This window comes from Hesperophylax consimilis, chromosome 16, assembly GCF_061612785.1.
Source record: "Hesperophylax consimilis isolate HC1 chromosome 16, BYU_Hcon_1.0, whole genome shotgun sequence".
Taxonomy (NCBI): Eukaryota; Metazoa; Arthropoda; class Insecta; order Trichoptera; family Limnephilidae; genus Hesperophylax; species Hesperophylax consimilis.
Genome location: NC_142851.1, coordinates 12393187 through 12416574, shown reverse-complemented (window position 1 = coordinate 12416574; position 23388 = coordinate 12393187). Strand labels below are relative to the sequence as shown.

Sequence of the window (23388 nt, the reverse complement as noted above, 5' to 3'; positions counted from 1 at the left end):
ATAATTAAGCCATCGTTAAACCTGGTTAACGCCGCGGTAATAATAGTTGTTGATTTACTTACTTCAGTTCTTTCAACACTTCCAATCTTCTTTGGTAATCTGGATAGAGAGCCATTGCTTCGTAAGAGACGAGCACCTTCAATTTTCGGTATTTGCGTTCAACCTGCTTTCTTTCAAATACAATGGCAAATTCTTTTTCAAAGTTTGCAATGTTGGTAGCCGGAATTAGATTTTGCAATTTTCTCTGAAAACAAAAGTAAGTTGAATTACTGATAGTTATACAAATTGGAGCAAAAGTAAAGTCATAATGTGAATGTGCTGTAAATTTTTGTAAACGGTGTCAAATATCATTGTGCTTTGACATTTATGCTGTAGACAGATATATAATTAGTTGACAACAAGCAATGGAGCGATACACACCTTAAGAACGCGGAATTGTTGTTACTGTTTATTTGACCAATTTCCGGTTAATTAAGGTGAAAAAAATTATATTGGTCTAATGACCACCTGCTGAGATCATGGACATTTGTGCTCGTTTTACGCCATTTTGAATTGTTGCTCGCAAAACATTACCTTTACCCCACCTTGTAGATTCTTAACCCATCTTAGCCTTCAAGGGTGTTCTTGGCCATCATTTAAAATTATTGAGAAATGAAAGGTGAATTTAAATATTAATTTTATTTAAATAGGCAAATTTCAAAATTATAATGAAAATTGGAGTCGAGTTCAGACTTAGAAGAGATGAGATGTTGAATGGAGGGGAGGCAATTTTAGATAAGGCTTGATAGAAGAGAGGATATTTGTTTAGAGAGGGACAACCAAAATGTGTATTAACCACTCAGAACATTAGAACGTCAAAAGACGTAAATATGATAATAGCGGTCAAGACATTAGAACGTCTTTTCACGTAAACGCGCGAGATTTTACAAAAATCGATTTATTTCCATCACTAGTATACGGATTGCCATGATTTAAAAAACAGAGTATCGATAATGAATAACGCTACGCGTCTGTATTCAAGAATATCTATGGAACGTAGAGGTGCATTATCTAAGCCGATTGAATCTGTCATCTTGTTTGTTCATAATTTATTGCGTTTCTAAATAATTTATTAAAAATATTTTAGTTTGGACGGTTAATATTTTGAGGTGACTAATAGTTTTTAATTATATTTCTTCAATATATAAAGTGTCATTTCTTTATGATACTCTGAAAAAAGTACATTTTTCACGGCTTTGAAATAATGGTAAGCGATTTTTACATATTTTTGACGTTTTCATAAAATGTATATTTAGAAACGCAAATATTTACGTATAACAACACAATGCGATAGTGGATTTCATAATCTTTCCAAAACATTTTTTAGAATGAGGCTACGTTTCCCAAAACGTGAGTTATGAAGCTTTTAGCAAAACTCGTAAATAACGCAAAAATTATCACATTTTGACAGTTCTCAAAGGAACACATAGTAAATAAAAGTCTTTGTCTGAGAGGTTAATATAAATAAATAAAACAATAATGTAACTAACCTTTGAACTATCAACTCTTTCAATTGACTTTAATATTTCTCCGCTATGAATTTTGAAATCGCGTCTTAAATTAACAAACTCAAGTGGTTTAGTTTTATTGAACGCTGTGAATGAAAGTTGAGATAGTTTCATGACAGCTAATTTGCAAGTTTCTCCGGGCGGATTGGATCGGAACCTTGCTATCTGTCTTTTCTCGTAATCGTTGACAACTAGCGCCCAGTCGAAATTGAAGCTCTGCGTGGTGACTCCGATGATGTTCTTTGTGCCGACGCAGATGACCAAGTGTTTGAGGGTGGTCTGGTCAGAGCCGAAGGAGTCGGGCCCCCGGGCCAGTCCGCACATGGAGTACCAAATGTCGGTCTTCTCTATGGATGGAGTCTGATCTTCCATGTCAGAGTTCTCTGTGTCGAGGATGAGGACTTTGTACGGTGTCAGACGAGGTCCTGAAGATTTAAAATACAAAGGCGTGTACAATTTCAGTCCTTGTCGATAAATAAATAAAAATTAGGCACTCGGGAACAGAGTGGCTTGGGTTGTGAATTAACAGATCGATTCGATATTTGAAATACATGGACTGCTGTAATGTTTTGTAATGTGTTTTCTATGAGAAGTATACAGTCGATATCGAATGCTTGAAGCAGTCCATGTATTCCCTGCCTTAAGTGCTTTGGAGTCGAATTCTATCATTTGGGCCCCACACAAACTAACATACATTTTATGCTTTGACAGAGACCGCAAGAAATTAAAAAAATATATATTTTTGCGTCTCTACAAACCATGCCTAGTTTATCAATAGCTAATAGTGTAGTTTAAACTATTTTTTGATATGTTATTATTATGAGATTTAGACGCTACCATTTTGTAAATTTAAAGTTCCTACGAAATTACTGTTTTTATGTAACTATATATGGAATGCTCCATGTAAACATTGATAAATATATTTGTATAAATGTATGTGTATGTGTAAACAAATATATGTACCCGCCTCAGAACAGAAATCTTCTAGTGAGGCGGGTTACTTTCATGTTTGTAATTTTGATCATGTTATTGCAATAAACGCCCGGGTTGCCGGCAAGTAAAAAAAAAAAAAAATAAATAAAATATTATCAAATCCTTCTATATATATTTTGGGCATGACCAATTACCACTCCTTAGAGAAATATAGAGGTACCGCTCGTTTAAATATTTTTTCTTCTAACAGATATACATGTTTAACAATGAGATTCTGGCTCAGATAAATTTCTTTGTACTAGAGTCTCACTCTCGAGGACGTCATCATGACCTCCTGTACCATCGAGCGAGCAGGACCAATTTATTTATGAACTCACCTGTGGGGAAAGTTATGCACTTCCTAAACACGGTGGATCAAAAAATCAAGATGTTTTATATGTTGAGTACTTAATCGATAGATGGCGGTAGTCATAAAGCTTACGCCAGTGTCCGTCAGATGTCATAGGGTGTAACAGGTACTTGCGAGATTATATTATCAGAGAGCAAGCTCCTGGGGAGCTGAGTTTTACCTACCCTCGGGTAACGATCAGTTGTAGCTAGCCAGACAGGTTATTGCAACGTAAATAAGCACATTTATATAAAGAACCTTTTACTGTTTTAAAGAGTTCCCAACACCCGAAGTCTGCTTGAGTAAAGGCAGACATTTCACAAAATAAATTAAAATAAACAAACTGAATAACAAAATAAATGAAAATATCAAAACTGAATAACAAAATAAATAAAAATATCAAAACTGAATAACAAAATAAATAAAAATAAACAAACTGAATAACAAAAAAGATAATAATAACTGAAGATAAATTTCATCACAGCATCTATGTAATTGGGTGAACTAATTAATTATGTATATTCGAGGTCACAGTAACCAACAACAGTGAGATGATTAGAAAATAAATTGTGCAGCTAAAGGATGTAAAGTGTGATTTTATTAGTTAATGCACGTAGAATAATTTTGGTATACATATTTATGTATAACCTTAAATATCTTCATTTTTTAGTCTCCAGTTTAAGTCATGGTCTTCTCGACTACTTAAGTTCTTCTGGTCCCGAGCATATCTAGATAAAGATGATCAGAGAGGTGATTTGAGTTAAAAATAATTAAAAAGTACAAACCTTGGAAGTTGAGACACACGGCAAGCTGGTTGACGTACTTCCCGATACTGATAGCCAATATCCTCCCCGGTAGGATATACTTCTTGGGCTGCTCCAGCAGGATGGGCATCAGGTCCGACATCTCCTGGAGATAGTCTGCGGCCACATCGTGGAACTCCGCGAGGGCGGTCAGGTGAGGGGGCAGGGGCTCCTTGGCGTACATCTCCACGACCTTTTCTAGTTCCTCGAGTTCTTTCTTGTAGCCGTCGGCCTTGCACTGCTGACCGAATTCTCGGAAGGAGCGCTGCATCACGCTTTCCACGGTCACGCTTGTGGCCCTGCAATTGAACAGAATGCGTAGTAAGTGGTGTTAATAAAATAGGACCGAATTCAATGGCAACCACCTATGGTTTGGAGCCCCAAAATACCTGAAAATAAACCTCGTGCTCACGAGATTACGAGAAAAGACAGATAGCGAGGTTCCGATCCAATCCGCCTAGAGAAACTTGCAAATTAGCTGTCATGAAATTATCTCAACTTTCATTCACAGCGTTCAATAGAACTAAACCACTTGAGTTTGTTGATTTAAAATGATTTCACACGATTTCAAAATTCATAGCGGTGAAATATGAAAGTCAATTGAATGAGTTGATAGTTAAAAGGTTAGTTACAATATTGTTTTATTTATTTATATAATACACATTAAGATGGGTTAAGAATCTACAAGGTGGGGTAAAAGTAATGTTTTGCGAGCAACAATTCAAAATGGCGTAAAACGAGCACAAATGTCCATGAACTCAGCAGGTGGTCATTTGACCAATATCATTGTTTTCACCTTAATTAACCGGAAATTGGTCAAATAAGCAGTAACAATAATTCCGCCTTCTTCAGGTGTGTATCGCTCCATTGCTTGTTGTCAACTAATTCTCTATCTGTCTACAACATAAATGTCTGATATGGGTGATCCTTTGGGTAGATTCTCCTATCTTAATAAATGGATTGCAATCTTTGGAGCACAGACGTAAGGTGGGAATGCTGTCCTTGTTCTACCAATTTTCAATGGAAGATGTTCCGAAAAACTAGTGTCATTCAGCACTGGTGCACAGTCTTGAAACAAGCCAAATGAAAACCTAACATTTGTACACGGTTGACATTTTTCACATGAGAACGGCTTGCTTCTATGAATCATACTTGTGTTATACAGTTTGATTGTGGAATGATTTGCGGGCCTCTGTGTTTTCTCTTTTCTACAGCACGATTCTGGGCTTCCTGTGTGGAGTTAAAAAATTTAAAAAACTGGAACGGTTCACTTGCCAGCACACATATCAAGAAAGACTTAATCCTAATGAGGTGTACACCATTATGGCCAGCAGAAGTGGAGGCATTTTGTTTGAAAGGGCTTTAATTTGTATACATAATTACCTGAGTAAGCTCAGCATTGTAGAATAGGTGACTCTGAACTGCGATGATAACTTCATAGGTTTGCCCTGCATCATGGCTTTCAGAGTATGACAGTCAGGGACATCTTTCTTGCACAGGATTATGACGGCACCAGTATCATCTAGGCCTAAGTAAACAAAAAAATATTGTTACATATTTTTATAGAAGGGGCAAGTCATGTACCTCAGGACACTTCTCAGTTTTTGGTAAACACATATTTTTTCTTTAAAACTATTTTAGTAAATAAGTTTATGATTTTTGGTGGTCAAATAAATGCTCTTTAGCATTCCGATTGTTATTTAATTTATAATTTTACTGTAAATCAGATTTGATTACTTTAATTAGATTTCAATTAGATGTTTTTGTCCAGAAGAACAATAAACTCATGCTCTTCTGGACATGGGATAATGTTCCACTTTATCTCTTTATTTTATTTATTTTATTTTATTGTTAGTTTGTAAATATTACATAATACAATTAATGAACTTAAAATGTCCAACTAGGCGATTGCCCGTTTTAGGACATTCCAATATGATAAGTTTTTACATGTAATATATGGTACATTATAGTGTTGACTATTCTGGTGTTAAAAAAATACATATGTATATTCATATTCTAGAATACTTCCAGTTATATCACGACATATTTTACTATTATTTAGCTGACATAATAACTGAATTAACATAACATAAGCTGAATTAATAGATAAAAACAAGAAAATGAATTTGAAAATGAAACTGAATTGAAGAAATTCTGTTGGTAAGGTAATACAAATGTATATTCATTTTTTTTTTTTACTATTGTTTAGCTGATATATAAAACTAAAGAAATATTAATATATTAAACAAGGAAATGAAAAATAACAAAAAATAAAAAATGAAAGTAAAGAATTTTTCCTTTAAGGAAAAATATCACGAAGAATTGAACAATTTTCGAACTTTCTTTATGTAAAAATACAGTTCCTGTAATGCTAATATAATACCAATATAAGTTAAAATGTAAAGAAGAATGTAAAGAAAAACAAAATTTACAATTTAATTACTGTTTTTTAGCATATTCTCGCATTCAACTCTCCCCAAGTCCAGAAGCCAATTGTTTACCTGCATACGCAGAATATTAGTACTCTTTGCCTTCCATGCATCAGGTATGAGATTGAGCAGTTTAGGGCCTAAGTAAGAGAATTGTCTCTGTGCTAAAGATGAGGAAGTGGTGGGCGGAACTGTTGGGTTTTTTTTTGCATGTCTTGTATTATGACAGTGGTTTACGGAAGCTAAGTAGTGCCTCTGTTTTTGAGTATGTAAAATGATTTTCCTTATGTATAATTGTCTTACATCAAGAACACGAAACTCTGCGAACAATGAATCGCTGGGGTACCTGAAAGGTTTTTTCAGTATGACTCTTATAAGCGATTTCTGGGATTTAGCTAAGGGATCGAGTATGGTTTTGGCACAACCTCCCCAACCTAATGAAGCATAGTCAAGTATGGAATTGCACATTGCAAAGTAAATTCGTTTCAAATCATTTAGACATAGAATATTTCTTATTGCTATAAACAGATGTGTAAGTTTCCTGACCTTTGTGGAAGTAAAGGCTATGTGTTTGTCCCATCTCAGAAATTTATCAATGATAATTCCTAGGTATCTTATATTGTCCACACATTCTAAGGTATTGCATTTACATGTAATAGTGTCGTAACAATGGTGTATTCTAATGTTAATAATTTCTTGTGGTTGACCCGCTTGAGTTGAACTGAAGCAGATAAATTTCGTTTTATCCGAGTTTAGAGTGAGGAGATTACTATCTAGCCACTGTTTAACTTTGTTTATGCCAAATTCAGCTTTAATGCAAGACTCATACCAGGTTTTGCCTTCGAATAAAAGTACTGTATCGTCAGCAAATGTAATAATGTGGTCTGCAAATGAAGTATTACATAAGTCATTTATATAAACATTAAACAATATGGGACCTAGTGTACTTCCTTGTGGTACGCCATATTTAATATTGGCTGGATCACTTAGAGTACCGTTAATATCCACTCTTTGGCTCCTGTTTTCTAGGTAACTAACAAACCACTTGAAAATTTGACCCTGTATCCCAATTCGCTGTAGTTTATTCAGCAGAATTTTGTGCGAGATAGTGTCGAACGCTTTAGCTAGATCTAAAAAAAGTGCAATGCATTTACTACCTTTATCTAGATTATTAGAGATGATTTTTGTCAAATTAGCGATGGCGTTTTCAGTGCTTAAACCTTTGCGAAAGCCGAATTGTCTACTAGAAAGGATGTTGTTATTTTCGAGATAAAGGATGAGACGGTTCTTTACAATTTTCTCCATAATTTTAGAGACAGAGTTGAGCAAGGAAACAGGCCGGTAATTATGTATCAGTGATTTGTCCCCACTTTTATGCAGTAAAATGACGATTGACTGTTTTAAATGGTTAGGGAATTTCCCTGAATTAAAGCTTAGATTCGCAATGAACGCAATCGGTATGGCTATGTATACTTTAATGATTTTTAGAAGATTTGATGAAATCTTATCGGGACCACATGCTTTTGATGATTTAAGGTCGTCAATTATCTTCATGACTTCGTTAGTTGAAGTTGTGATTGAGTCTATTTTGTGACCGATTCTAGGGATAGTTAAATTGGCGAGAGCGGTTTCTGATTTCTTACACTTATCGAGAATTTTTTTCGCAAGTGTGTCACCCACAGATGAAAAGTAACTGTTTGCAAAGTTTGCCATATCTTTGGGGACTTCAGAGTTTGATGTGTTAATGTATAGCGATTTTATTTCCGAAGATTTATTGATTTTGGATTTGGTTATGTTGCGAAAGGTATCCCAAAAACGTTTTGGATTGCAGTTGTTTTCGTAAATGAGTTTTTTATAATAATTTTCTTTCGCCGATGTAATTAATTTCTTACACAAATTCCTATATTTTTTATAATAACATTGTAATACCAAATTCTCAGGATATATTTTTGCCTTTTCATGAAGATGATTTCTTCTGTGAATCGATTTAACTAGCCCCAGGGTGATCCATGGTGTGAATTTAATTTGTTTATTAGATACGGTTATATTACTTGTGTGTTTTGATATATACTCGTGTAGTTTGATAATAAATTCTTTCATTGCTAAGTCAGTATCTGATTTATCTAGAACATTTAGCCAGTTTTCTGCGCTCAAGTCCTCAATTAACTTGTTGAAATTAGTTTTAGCAACGTATTTAATTTTCGAAGAAGTGGGAGGCTTGTTTTTAAGACAAAGAGATGTTGTATAGTGGTCTGAAATAGTTGAGTGTATAACAAAAGTGTCAATAAAGTTAATATTTTTTACATTGATGTGATCAAGACAGGATTTACTCGAGCCCTGTTCACGAGTAAAGCTGTTAATAGTCTGTGTGAAACCATTTTCCGCGAGTAGACATAGATAATCGATTGATTGACGGTGGTAGTCAGGGATAGTGTTAATGTTTAAATCTCCCATTATAATTTGCTGTTCAAATTTTTTCGCATTGTTTAAAATTTCTTGCAATGAAGAAAGGAAGGGGTCAATATTGATGAAGGAAGGAGATCTGTAAATGGCGAATATGCATATGTTATTATTCAATACTATTTTCATACAGTTTGATTGTGCTAAAGTAATTTCCTCTACATGAGCTTTGATTCCGTCCTTGATGTAGATAACAATTCCACTGGATTTGTTGAGGTTGGTTGTGGTGTGATATTCAGAGTAATTGTGGATTGATTTTACGGTGTAGTATTTATTTAACCAGCATTCGGTTAATATTATAACATCGAAAGATGAATTAAATTGATCAAGAAAAATTGTAAAGTCATCTAGATTTGATATGCTTCTAATATTCTGGTGTATGATTTTTAGACTATATGAGTCCCAGTTATAGTTGTTTAAATTCTCCAGATCTCGAATTATATTCATATTAATGCTAATTACAGAATCATTGTAATTATCCGAAGGTAACTGAAACATAATTATGATTAAATTTACTACGATGTGTGGTGGTGAACCCGTAGTTCTTTTGCGAAAAGTCTGCAAACAAAAAGTTAAAAACGAAAGTGTAAATTACTGTGTTGTTAATCGGTGTTTTATTAATATATTGTATAGTAGAATGTGAGTTCTGATTATTCGAGTATGATGCGTATTTTACTTCGAGCTGAAAGTTGAATCCACTAATTATATTAGATGTAAAAGATGTTATAAAAGATGATGGTGTTGGTAAGTTTCGTATAGAGCAATCTAAGCAGTTGATGATTATGTAGATATCTGTCATGAAGGCTGCAAATACAAAAAATATGAAAACAATAAAATCAATAAAATGGCCAAATGCAAAGTATGTGCTGATTCTGTAGAGGAGTTGATGCGAAAAAAAATGCCAAAAAACAATAATTAAATACCATAACATGCGAAAAATGCAAAGAAGAACCAATACTAGGACATATTTATGTAAATTAAGATTTTTTCCAGATTTACAAAGATTTGTTGGGAACATAATCTTACAAATACTCTCGCTGCTTGTGATACGTACATATGAGTTTGATTGAAGCACAGAGAGAGGGAATAGAGAGAGTGCATTATTATGAGATAATGAGAGAACATTATATAACATGAATGATAATGTTGATACATAGTATTCCCACTTAAAATATATTTTAACTGTAAAGTGCATACTATAGTGTATAATGCTTCTGATTGTAATTGTTAGGTGTGATAAAGGACAATAATTAAATTTAGTAACATGTGAAAAATGCAAAAGTATGATTAAAAATGTGCGAATAAAATATGTAAATAAAACAGTAATAAAGGTTTTTGAGAAATACAAAAACATTATTTTGACAGAGCTCGAGCATTTGTAGTTAATGTAAATTCTGTAAATACAAGTGAATATAATAAAAGTTAGCCAAAATAAAAAGATTATTGAAGAAAATAAGAGCATCATATAGTGAGTAAATAAGATATTACTACTCTGATTCCTACGAGAACATGAAGGAAGAATAATATTTACCCAGTAAACAGATATTTTAAAGAATACTAAAACAGCGTGGTTTTTGTTGCTTAGAGGAAGAGTATGGTTAGAATTTTTAATAGTAAGATTCGCAATATTTATAATAATTTTGATGTTACTAGGGAAAGCTACTAATGAAAGTAAGAATGAATTATTTTGATAAAAATTGGGTATTATGCTTAGGGTGTGTGAAAAGTATATAGCGGTAATATTCAAATAAAAACTTGTAGTGAAAGTATTATTTATGGAGATATATAATTTTTTTTTAGAGAGAGCTAACGAAACGTGAGATACAGTCAAAGGAGGTAAAGTATAATAAAAATAGTGAATACTGATATAAACAATTTTCACACTGATAATGTTGCTACATGAAAGAACTCCTAAAAAGAGTAGGAATGCATTATTTTCAATTAAAACATTATTATTTATAAAGACAAAGAAATAACTCATGAGAAAACTTGCGATGAATATGATATTATCCGGATTATTTTTGTTTAGCAGTGCAGTAAATGTTGAGGTACTTTTTATCATCTGTCATAGTTGTTGGCGTTTTTCTCGATCAAGATCAGTGATGTTTTTAATCGTAATAATTTTGGATGTATCCGTATGTCTTAGCAGAATGCGCCCCAAAGATGACCAAGAGTATTTATAGTTATTTTCTCTGGCGAATTTTTTAGTTTGGGAGAGTAAGAATTTTCCTTTTTGAGTTAGATGATCTGACACGTAAATCCGTTTTGCTTCTTGAGATAGCCCTAGATCTGCTGTATTGAGTTTGCTTGAACTGGAGGTAGAGGATTTTTTATAGTCTTTGATTTTGAGTAGGAAGTCATCTCGAGATTTAATGCTATTGAACGACACTATTACAGATCTGGGATTTTTTTCGGACAGTTTTGGTCCTAGTCTGTACATTTTATTGATTTCAGATTGTAAAGGTATCGAGGTATCTCCGTAATTTATGATTTTTGATATCTTTTTAAGAGTTTCCATAATATTTTCATTGTTTGCTTCAGGGATGCCTCTGATGTCGATATTGCACATCTGTGTAATGTACTCCAGCCGGTCAATTTTGTCGTCCTGATGAGAAGTAGTATTTTCTAATACAGCGTTTTGTTTTTTTAATTCTAGCATATCAGTAATGAACCTTTCTTGCGAGGATTCAATGACAGTTAAACGTTTTTTTAGAAGGTCTTGCTGATCCGCTAAAAATTTAAATGAATCAAGGATTTCTTTGTTTTGTGCGATAATAGAATCATATTTTTGTTCCACAAAATCCATTATTGTTTTTTTGAAATTGTTTAATTCTAAAATAAACTTTTCTGACGTAAGAATGCCGCTTGCGCCATCTATGGTTGATGAAGGAAATTTCTCTGCGTCTGTTGACTGTTGATTTAGATGTTTGGTAGGTTTGCCGGTAGATGGTTCTTGATCGATTTTTTCATCATAATAATTCATATTTCTGGTCTTTTTTTTAGAAAAAGCTTTAGAGCATTTTTTACATTTCCACTGAGAATTACGAGTACCACGTATGTTTTCACCAATCTCTGCACAAACAAGATGATAGCCATTATCACAGACAACACAAGATATGAATTCGGCTGGACTGTCAATATTTTTGTCGCAAGCGATGCACAGTGTATTCATGTTGAAATAAATTGATTTCGCCGTGAATAAAATTGATTGAATGATGTTTAATATTGATAGTTTCAACACAGTTTAGGCACTTTTGAATTTTTTAACAGCTAGCTCGTTTTAGTACAGAATGACAGATTTATTTTTATTAATTGGTTTTTTTTTTTTTTTGACAGTTAACATGCAGTTTCTTTGTGAAGACAAAAAAACATGAAAAAATAGCACTTCACAAGATATAAATGCACTGATTTGAAGCGCGGTCTTTGATTTCTAATAGTTTAGATTTTTGAGTTTAGTACACTTCAATTTTATGTTGATTTTTATTAAATTATAGCAGACGTAAGAATATGTCAACACTAGACTCAGTAGGTAGGTTGTAACTGATTATTGGACTTCCGTTATTGGTTATTTTTTGAAGTTATCAGAGATATAACTAGACCTGCGGCATCTTAGAATAATACTTATTCAAATGTGGAATTTAAATAGTATACATTCTAAAGTAATCAAAACAAAACAAATCACTAAATAGAAAGTCTAATTTCAAAGAAAAAATCACTAAATAGAAAGTCTAATTTTAATGAAAAAATCATTAAATAGAAAGTCTGATTTCAATGAAAAAAAAAAAAAAAACAATTCTAAACCCCCACTTCAACTTTCACAGGAGAGTCATGTCAGTGTACCGCAATTTTGAAATTTCTATTGGGAATCATTCCGAAAATAATATTAACATTAATGGTTTAGGAGAAAACACTACTGTCTAGAGCAGGGCTTCCCAAACTTTTTTCAACTGTGACGCCCTTGACGGGAAGTTGCCATATTTTTGCGACGCCCCCCCCCCCGCCAACCATCGAAATCGCCACTCTCCGTCTCTGCCTCTAAATTTATTTTTGATTTGTACTTATTCTTAATTACTGCAACTGCAGAGAAACCTGTCTCACACAAGTATGATGTCGCAAACGGTAATAAAACCCTTAACGCTGCAGTGCTGATGGAACGATATTCTTGATAAATTGAGCTCCAAAATTCAAGTAGCTTATCCTTATTATATTGCAGCTTAAGGCTGGAGTCACAGGACAATTCTATTAACTGTTCTTCTTCTGCTGTCGTTGAAGTGTTGATGGTGAGGTCGACTGGAAAGGGTTTCTAACCCAGTCATATTGCTCCAGTGCGTACATTGCCTCTGAATAACCAACGAGAGTTACAATAATAAATTAAAGAGGTGTGTTCAGCACCCAATTCTTTACAAAGCTTATGGAAAAATCTTGCTTTTAAGGGTCTTGTTTTCACATATGTAGTTTACTACTTTAATAATTATATCCATCACAACATTTAATTCAGGTGTAATGTTTTTTGCAGCTAAGGCCTCTCTATGTGAGATACAATGGATCCATTTAACATTTAAAGCCTTGGTTTAGATAAGAGGTTGTAGTCCTCCACACTAGAAGTGGCGCGGGACTCAGCGGCTCTGAAGTGTGCGTGTGGAAGACGCTATAAAGATTGCCTCACGACGCCCCTGGGATGATCCCGCGGCGCCCCGGGGCGTCGCGACTCACAGTTAGGGAAGCCCTGGTCTAGAGAAACAAGCGTCCAGAGAAAGAAGTGTCCAGAGAAACACAACTTGTCCCCAAAAAAATCAATTGATTAAAATAATTATTCCAAATTATATTTTCTACCTCTCCTGCTTTTTATCTTTATTTAGTATGTATAAACAACGGTAGATATAATGCACATTTGCTAAGCGGTCACAACGTTAATCAACATTTTTAGTTTACCTCTTCTTCCGGCACGGCCGGCCATCTGAATGTATTCTGCAGGTAACAGCGCTCGCATTTCAAGTCCGTCGAATTTGGAAACTGAATCGAAAACCACCGTCCTAGCCGGCATATTAACTCCCATGGCAAACGTCTCCGTAGCAAAGAGGATTTTAACCTAAAATAAATACATAATAAGTTAGTTAAATGCAAACAATAGAACATATCACACAGGAATATCCACTCCACTATGTTGAACTCTGTAAGAAAGGTTTTAGGTGGTACGCCTGCTTTTTGAATGTGTAAGAGCGAGAAGACAGATAGAGGTATAAAAGATGACGGATGCATCTGCTCGCTCTCTTTTCCCAACCGACAGCTCAGAAGATAGAAGTAGTCAATCCGTACTAAATTGTTAATAAACATTATATCCGAACACGCGTTCTATTATTGAGATCCAACAGTACCACCAAGTCTGTATATAACAAACTCTAACAGTTTTTTCACAGAAATTGACAATTCATCAGATTTTAAGGTTAATTTTCAAGTTCTGTGAAAGTTCCATTATGGGCCAGTTGTTTCACGCAACTGAAATAATAACAGAACATGAAAATTAACTCTGATGAATTGTTCAAATTCTATGAAACAACTAGTCTTAAGTGACTCTCGATGCCGTTGACTGGCTTAATGATCTCAACAAAAATAAGTACAAATTGATTATACATACTATGAAGAAATATTATTTTTACGGTTCCATGATATTTCATCAAAATGAAAATTCAACACATCTTTAAAAAGTGATATAGAGTCATTAAAAGTGATGAAACAAAAACTAGGTTTAATAGTTACCTATGTAACTTATATTATTTAACCTAGTTTTTGTTTCATCACTTTTCATGACTTTATATCACTTTTTGTAGGTGTGTTGAATTGTCATTTTGATGACATTAGCGGTCACATATTTTTACATACCAGTCCAGTTTGAAACAGCATTTCAACTATTTCTTTGAGAATGGGTAAAATTCCACTATGGTGAACTCCAATTCCACATGCTAATAGAGACTGCATTCTAAGGATCTGTAAAAAAGAAGAGTTTATTTTATTGTGCGGCAATACAGTGACATTCGCTTAAGAAGTTCCCACTTAAGAAGTTCCCACTTAAGAAGTTTGGTTTTTTCGGTCCCTTGAAGAGTGAATTTAAAAAATGGCCGAATTTATCCCACATATGCATAAGGTTTTCCCGCTAAGGAAGTTTTTTGGAAAGCCTCTAAACCCCTAGGAGCTGCAGCCCTGCATTCGCAGTGTTGAAGAATTGTGACCACGCCGTCACAAAGTGATTTCTAGTGTCGACCTTATAAATTCATTTTTTCTTTGGATATTACTTCTACAAGGTTCGTTAAACACAAATATCAAAATGTCACGTTTATCAAGTATGGTATTGTCTACATGTTACCCTTAAAAAAAATGTATTTTTATTTAGTACAGGTTAAGAGAATTTCATCGCGCACTTAGATACTGAAGTCTACAATTTAGAAAGTTTAGAAAATCAAATTGAAATCAATTTGCAGCAGAAAAAAAACCTTGCAAAGTTGAAACTATTTAAAAAAAATTTAGGACGGGTTGTTTTCAAAGTTAAAATTTAAGTTCTGTGAAAATCCTATTCAAGTTCTGTTACTATTCAAGTACTGTGAAACAATCAGCCCATAATTTAATAATAACAAAATAGAACATTCATTGAACTTCAATTTCAACTTCGATAAATTGTTCTAATTTTGTGAAACAACCCATCCTTAGAGTGCTTATTCTAGTATTTGCTGTCAAGTGATGGATTGAGAAAAAGGAATTTTGATATTGCGACCAACCTGCGGCAGTTTTCTATCAGGTTCCTTCAGCCTTTTCAGGCACATCTGAATAAAGGAATGAATGCGTCCCTTTTCCCGGGCCGTCGTCAGGTCAATAGAGCGGAGAGCTTCTGCCGTATTATCACACCTACAAATAAAGGTCATATTTACTATCGCAATTGGCAAATTGAATATTAAATGATTGACCAACTGGATATAAACTTCCTAGAATTCTGTTTTATAGTAGTTCTGTTGGCAACCTGGGCACATGGCACTGGGCGCAGCTGTAGGCAGACTGATGGAACCTAAGCGCAAGCCAAATACTAAGTTTGGTGATCGCGCTTTCGGAGCATCTGGGCCGGAGGCTTGGAATAAATTTCCTCCGGAACTAAGATTCATAACAAGTCCAACAGAATTCAGGTCTAAACTAAAAACTTACCTATTTAAGCTGTCATACCTTTAAATTAAATATACCATTCTTGAGAGAAAGTCCAATTACATATTTCCAATTTTCCAATTAATGTCCTAAACCCTGTATCTAAATTTCCCTAATAAACAATTAGTTAATGTTAATTAAGTGTTAATCTCAAGTGACCTACCAGGTAAGTATGGTACTGTATATATAGTTAGTAATAACATAGATCATTGTAGAAATGTATTATATATTTGTACAGCGCCCTTGAGTTGATTTTGCACAAAAACAGCGCTATACAAATCATCTAAATATTATTATGGCACCCACAGACATAGGAATTAATAGACGAGAAGATAATGGCGAGGGGTAAAATCAACTGTTGAAGAACGAAGGGGGTAAGGCTGACTGTGATTCGTCAATAAATCAATCTGACAGTAAATAAAAAGTAAAATCTGCTTTTGAATGAATAGACATTTTTACATGGGAGCGCAAATTACTCGCCACGTTATGAACTAATTTGCGAAGTCCAAATTCGGCAAAGTAAGGCAGCTTCTATTTTCAGAGTCGTAGTTAGTTTCAGAGTATTTAGTTAAGACACTTTTACAAATGTTTCATAATTTACTTACCCCAGTAAACAACGATGAGCACACTTGAGAATCGCTACATTGTGATGTGATAGTATATGTTTCTAAAACTGATCCATATAATACGGTGTGAATAAGCTTAAAATAAAGTAAAATAATGCTTACTTATGGAATGTAATACGACAATTGGGTTTATTCTCTTTTTCACATCTATTTTTACAAGTTTTCATATCACAAGTCAACATTTTGCAGTGTTATTTCGTAAAATGAACCGATGATGCCTCGACCATAGTTCGCACAAGAATGATGACGTCACGTTTTCAAATTTCACTTGAGGCCATACGCGAGCACAGCCGGCTCCAATGGAACCGGTATGGGGAGTGGGGATAATACGCTTTTAATCACTTAGGGCAGGTCTACTAATATTCATATGTCTATGATGGCACCCATTAAATTGTGATTATTCTATAAAGAGTAGCAGGGATTCAATTCAGAGGACCTTTAGATGGAGTTTCTTGCTCTAATACTCAATTACCCCCACCAGTCACAGATTAACCAATAGACTTAAGATCGTAGGTCCTGTTTCATAATCAATTAAAAGTTATTTGACAGCCTGGACCCCCAATGTATTTTCTCATTAATCATCCAAATTCGATATCCGTATGTAAAAAAGACTCTATAGTATAGAGGATCAGAGCCACTAAGAACGAGCAAAACTAGAAAAAAATTGTGTAAGACTGTCCAAAGTTGGTCACAAGAAGGCCTATATGTATAGAAAAAATAACAGCAAATTAAGCTCAATCAGTCATGAAACGGTATTTAAGTGCCATTTCAGGTAGTGGAAAATGAGTGCTGACATGGTACGCTGATATTGACACAGATACTTGTCAGAATAAACAAAGTAAATTGTACCTATTTATTTATGATGTCATTACCTGTTTCTGGAGAGTATGAAAGATACAACCGGTAGTAGATTATGTTTCTGCAAATGACTGATGAAGGCGACCCACATTGTCTGTTCTTGGTTGTGAGTCAGGTGATTCCTTGTGCCTAGCAATTAATTAAAAATTCATCTTTAATTATCCCTTTACTAATATTATTTATTATTTGTTGCCTTTCTACAGATGTAGAGAATTAAGAAACAATACCATATGTGATAAAATAAAAACTATCCAGAGAAGTGAAAAGAGTGAATAATGTTGTTTACAAGATATGGTTTATTATTCCTCAATTTTGCCTACATATTTGGATAATAATGGTTTACAAGATGTTTTACAAATAATAAACATGAATAAAAACTATGTTACCTTTGGGTCCATAATCTTTCTTGAATGCAGAAGTGCGATCTTTCTTGGCTTGTACCGCCATCTCAAAACCTCTTTGGACAAACACTCCGTCTTGGTTCACGATTAAGAATCGTTCATCCTTTGAGCTTCCACTGGAGCCTAAAGACAATTAAAATACATTCATACAACTATTCCTCAAAATAATGTGATAATTTATTCTTACAGATATAGAAGTTTTCTGTCACTTTTGAAAAGAACAATGATTTACCGCCTTTTCTCGAGCCCAGTATTGCCATTGTAAAAAAATTTTACATTACACATAAATAAGTTAAATTATATTGAACTCGGATAGGAACAAGAATTCTTATTGATAAAATATTGTTGACCAGTGTCGCCATAAGTAAACCATTCACTAGATCGATATCTTAGGGCTTTTTGTATGAAAAAAATTGATCCTAAAAAACATAGATATGCCAATATATAGACAGAACAATTCTCATTCGGAGCCTACTTATTATACAATACACCAATGAAATACTCTGAATGTTTATTCCATAGACTTTCAGAGTTTTTCATTGGTGGATATAGTTAGGCAAAAATATGACGTCTTAATATTGATGGTTTCAATTTTCGATCGGAGTTATACCTCCCCCGAGTGTTGCCATCCCAAAAGTAATGATGTTGTGCCAGAAATATCAGTCACATTTTAAAAATCATTGAGGAGGTCGTTAAAATACTTAAAAAGAATTTAATTTAATAGAAATGAACTTGGGTAGTATCTTGCCATAGATAATAAGAAAGTATTAAAAGAAAAATAAAAGTCACCTGTATAAAGGTAGTGACACAGAGGTACGGGTCTCTTGAGGGTGGACACTACATACACCTTCCTCTTCTTAGTTCTGCCCACCCAATCTGCAAATTCCAGCGTGTTGGGGACAGTGGCACTCAACATCACTATGCTGACGTGCGGCGGCAAGAGGATCAACACCTCTTCCCATACATAGCCTCGCTGTAAGGAGAATACTATTAACTATGCATATACAAAACAACTATCCTAACTAGTAGTTTCGTGAACAGTAGACTCAAATACAATAAAGTATGTTTCAACCAAAATTTCCTCAGAAATCATAAGATTTTAAGTACTTACTTAAATACCTACCTACGTAATTTTAAACCATAAATATTTTATTTAACATTTTTTATTTTAAATAAAAAAATATGTACATAATTTGTCCTACGAACCTAAAAGCAATTTGAAGTCGGGGTGAGGGGGAAGATGTATGGAAAATGCCAAAACCTACTTAAATTTTTGAATGACATATCCCATTATCTAATCCAATACCCAAAAAAACACATGAGCCGTTATAACTGCTTTAACAACAAAAAATAAAATTATAATAATTAATTTTGCATCCAAATGATCTCAAAACTTTGTCACAAAAGATGGCTGTCAATGCAATTTTCCCTCACCCTAGATTTGGCTTCAATGCCATTCATACAAAATCGCACTAAGGCTTTAATCCAGAGCTTTTAGGTCCATGATTTGTTTAAAGAAATGTCACCATCTCAATGACAATTCTTTTTCAAACTTTCTTCAGGCCGGTAGGTACCATAATATTGATTAATCACGATTATGTGAACTCTGGCTGTATAAAAAGGTAGTATCTTTAACCTATGCCGGAACGTAAAAAACAAATTTAGAAAGTACTTTGCTACAGTCAATAAACCATTGAAATTTGAAGAAGAAACATTAAGCGATTAACTATACGTTAGATTGGTTATTTGAAGATGCTTCCCATGGATAAGTAACAACAAAGGAGAATATAAACACGGAAAAGTAATGTTAGGTTTTGATTCTGGAAATCCGCTATGAATAACAAATTATAAAACAACAGTTACAAACCTCCGCATTGTTAATATAATGGACTTCATCAAAGATGGCGTATTCCAGGTCTCGGACAACGTCGGAGCCGCGATACAACATGGAGCGCAGGATCTCCGTGGTCATGACGAGACAGCTGGCAGTAGTGTTTATCTGCAGGTCCCCAGTGATCAGCCCCACATCTCCAAACGTTCGCGAGAAGTCTCGGTACTTCTGGTTGGACAGGGCTTTGATTGGAGAAGTGTAAACAGTTCTGTAAAAGTTTTAAAATCAACGTTTCATTCAATATTAAACACAGTAATTGGATATCGCTCATATCCTATAACCTTTAAAAAGTATTTTAAATCAATCTATCTCATCACGCGGCAGGTTTTGACACTCGGAACTTGGAACTTCATGGATCACATGTTTGACCAAAAGAAGATTGAAGATTCGAAAAATCAGGTTAAAGATAGGATATGTCTTGTCAATAGGAAGGTGCTAGATAATGATGTGAGGAATCCACTTGGATATTAATAAATTTGTCTGTAGTCTGTATTGGTTAAAGATGACCTTCGTGGCAGAGCGAGAAACTTCTTGTTGCTTAGTCCAAGAAGTCAGAGATCAATAAAGAAATGAGTCCAAATAAGATTACATATAGGTAATGGAGTCACTAATTGCAAATACCCTAGAATATTAATATTACACCAACTCCAGTAAAATATTGGCAGTATTTACTAGTATTGGCTGGCAACTCTGGCAGCTAGAGGCGCTGGTGTAGCGTGTTGCATTCCTTCAAGACAATGGTGGCAAATAATTAAATTTATTAGTACTTGGTGGTGGTTGTAGGCTTATGCATAACTGTTATACAAACCTAATATTTATTTTTTAACAACAAATTCCATAATTTAATAAGGTAAATATTTCACATAAAATCCATTAAAGCCCCGTAGTAAGCGTTCAAAGATGGTTTGAAAGGGATATATGTAAATACGAATGTTAGAGGGAGCGCACTAATATTAAAAAACGATAATAATTAAGGCGATGCCATACGTAGTAATGCAAAATCATGTGTTTTTGGTTTGAAAATTTGGTCGCCTAGAAATGTTTCAGATGCTTTAATTAAATAATGCGAGTAGAATACATCTTGGCCTTTGAAATAATCGAGTATTTTTTAGATAAGTCTTTTATAAGCCCAGAAAAAAATAATGTATAAGGCCTATGAAAACTGCTTTAAAGTTCACAATCTCCTACTTACGAACCCATTTTCGTTTATGATTTTATTGCATAATGTGGAAAATTAAGTTATTTATAAAATGATCGAAAAAAAATTAAATATTTATGCCTGAACATCCACAAAATAAAATAAAAGTCACTTTTTGGCCGTGTTTTTTTCTTGCATAAATCAAAACAGGCGGATGGTGTTAAGCGGGAATTTAAACCTTATGGCCATTTACGTAAGGGTTGTTATTGATAGCAGCTCAATTTAAAATATTACACAACGTAGTGCATCGCCTTAAGCGAAAATGGTGAAAATATTTAATAAAACACGACTCGTTTGAAATAGAGCAAAAATCTCTTTACAAATGCTTTAGTTGCATTTAAAGATACACTGTGAATTTTTGTCATGCCTATAACATAATATATTACATAACAGAACCAAACGAGTGTACTTTGAGATTTTTTTCTATTGAGAGAATTTTATTAAATTAACATTTTGGCATAATGAATTCTCGCACAACTCTCGCCACCAGTGCCTGCCATTAAAATTTTTGGGAAATGTTAGAAGTTGGAGGTATTTCTAACAATTCTACAGTATTTGCTAATTATAAACTAACCTGGTGAAGTGTTTCTTTGAGAGCGCTATGGCATATTCAGCAACAACAGTTTTACCAGCTGAAGTATGTGCTGCTACAAACACGTGGCCCCCTTCTTCCAGTTTTAAAATGGCCTGGAATTATCACAACAGTATTCAAATTACAAAAAAATTTTTACTAATTGATTATATCACTGGTGAGCATTGAAATAAAAAAAGTTACGTGTGTTAACCTTTCCGGCAGTATGGACGCTAATGAACGACGGTACACACTTTCGCCAAAGGAGTATGGACGGCTATGGAAGACAGGGGTCGCATATTCATATTCGATGCATACTTTGTAAATATGCATCGTATTGCCATCTATGGACACATTCCTATGACTTTACACCAATTTTACATCATTATCGACAGAGATATCGGCTGTTATTTATTTTGCATACTATCATAACATTTAATCAAAAAATATATATCTTTATTTATGTAAAAAAAACTCACTCCCCAGAGCACAGCCAGAATTACGTAACTTACTCCCGAAAAGGTTAATTAAAATTAATAGCTATTTATAGATTTAGATGGCCTGAAAAGAAACGGAGAGCTGTTAAGAGAGACCCTGACATAGGAGAGAACTCAGGAAGAATGCAGCAATGGTTATAGTAAGGCCAAAGAAGAAGAAAAGAAGACAAAGCTAAGGATGGGTTGTTTCATAGAGTTTGAACAATTCATCAAATTTAGAACTAAAACTTTAAGTTCTTGGAAGTTCTATTCTTAATCAAGTTCTGTTATATTTCATCACAGGCCGGTTGTTTCACAGTATTTGGATAATAACAAAATTCGACTAGGATTTTCACAGAACTTGAATATTAGCTGTCCTTAGGACAGGTTGTTTCACGCAATTCGAACTGTTAATAAAATTTCATAGTTCATTTTCAAGTTCTGTAAAGGTTCTAATGAAGTCCAATTATTATATAATTACTGACCAGCTGTTTTACGTATCTGAAATAGTTTTTTTTTGTTGTTTATTTATTTATTTATACGCCTATTGGGCTTTTACATACATAGTTCATAAAAAAGTAATATTCTGAAGATTGCAAGTTCACAAAAGTAATAGAAAAAATACAACCATATCCATTTGACATATTATAACAGCAAGTAAATAGTACAAAAATAAGAATATTCCTACTCCTAAGTTATACAGACTTAAATTAGTTAATAAATAATGTAAAGTTTATATGTAAATGCTAGGTAGTGGCAGCAGTAACATGATACAATACGACACATAGTGTATGAGGCCTTTGAGTTAGAAAGCTAACGAAATAATTATTGGTAGTATTGTTAACAAATGTACTGCGTTTGACTGGTTGTAGTGGCCTGCTAAATCGAGGGCGATCGGTCAGCCATTTTACATGAACTTAGTAACAGGAACTTAGAAATTTGGTGAGTTGTTCAATTTCTGTGAAACATGCTGTCCTCAGTGTTCATTTTGAATGGTAAATTTTTAAGGTATAAAAAAAGTCATCATTTAGGAAAATTTGTAAAAAATATTTGAACCTAACAATACCTACAGCTTATTTATTAAATGTTAGATTGGATTAGAAAATGGGCTAGGCATGTTGAAAAACTGTTACGACGACAGGGTGCTAAAATTCAAGACCAAGTTCTTGTCTCGGTAGAAGCAACCTAGAGGCAAATGAATAACAGGAATGACGGCCTCCATGGTCGAGGGGTAAGGCTTTCGACTAGCAAGCAGGAGGTCGCGGGTTCAAATCCCGGCGTGCGTAAGTTAATTTTATTTGATTAATTTGTGTTATTTCAAAAATTACTCATTAAAAATAATATATTTTGCGGCATGCTCCAGAGTGAAAGATACTCTCAGTATCGCCCTGGTGTAAGACCACCATTCAGAATTGAAATGGCTTTGGCCGTGTTTGGTGACCAGATCTGAAGAGCCAGGTACTTCCCAATCTCCTTCCCCCCACTACCTTCAGCCTCACAATATACCCTGATTGGGGATGCCATAATCGCACTGACTCCAGACGGTTGGGAGCAGTTGGGACTTATGTGCAAGATTGTAGCAAAAATTACTATTTTATTTATTGTTTCTTTACATTGTATCT

General features: G+C 34.1%; 1 protein-coding gene across 1 annotated transcript in view; it reads right to left on the bottom strand.

Annotated features, from left to right (window-relative positions):
* The window catches only part of tst (superkiller complex helicase subunit twister), a 37374-nt gene that overhangs the window by 7065 nt on the left and 6921 nt on the right, over positions 1-23388 (bottom strand). The window contains exons 6-17 of the mRNA XM_089640907.1: positions 21294-21406; positions 19498-19729; positions 18420-18603; positions 17616-17753; positions 17244-17358; positions 15331-15457; positions 14441-14545; positions 13493-13649; positions 5055-5199; positions 3654-3970; positions 1530-1972; positions 63-244 (exon numbers count right to left, since the gene is read on the bottom strand). Coding sequence (XP_089497033.1) covers positions 63-244; positions 1530-1972; positions 3654-3970; positions 5055-5199; positions 13493-13649; positions 14441-14545; positions 15331-15457; positions 17244-17358; positions 17616-17753; positions 18420-18603; positions 19498-19729; positions 21294-21406 — 2258 coding nt within the window. The remainder of the gene's footprint in view (positions 1-62; positions 245-1529; positions 1973-3653; positions 3971-5054; positions 5200-13492; positions 13650-14440; positions 14546-15330; positions 15458-17243; positions 17359-17615; positions 17754-18419; positions 18604-19497; positions 19730-21293; positions 21407-23388) is intronic.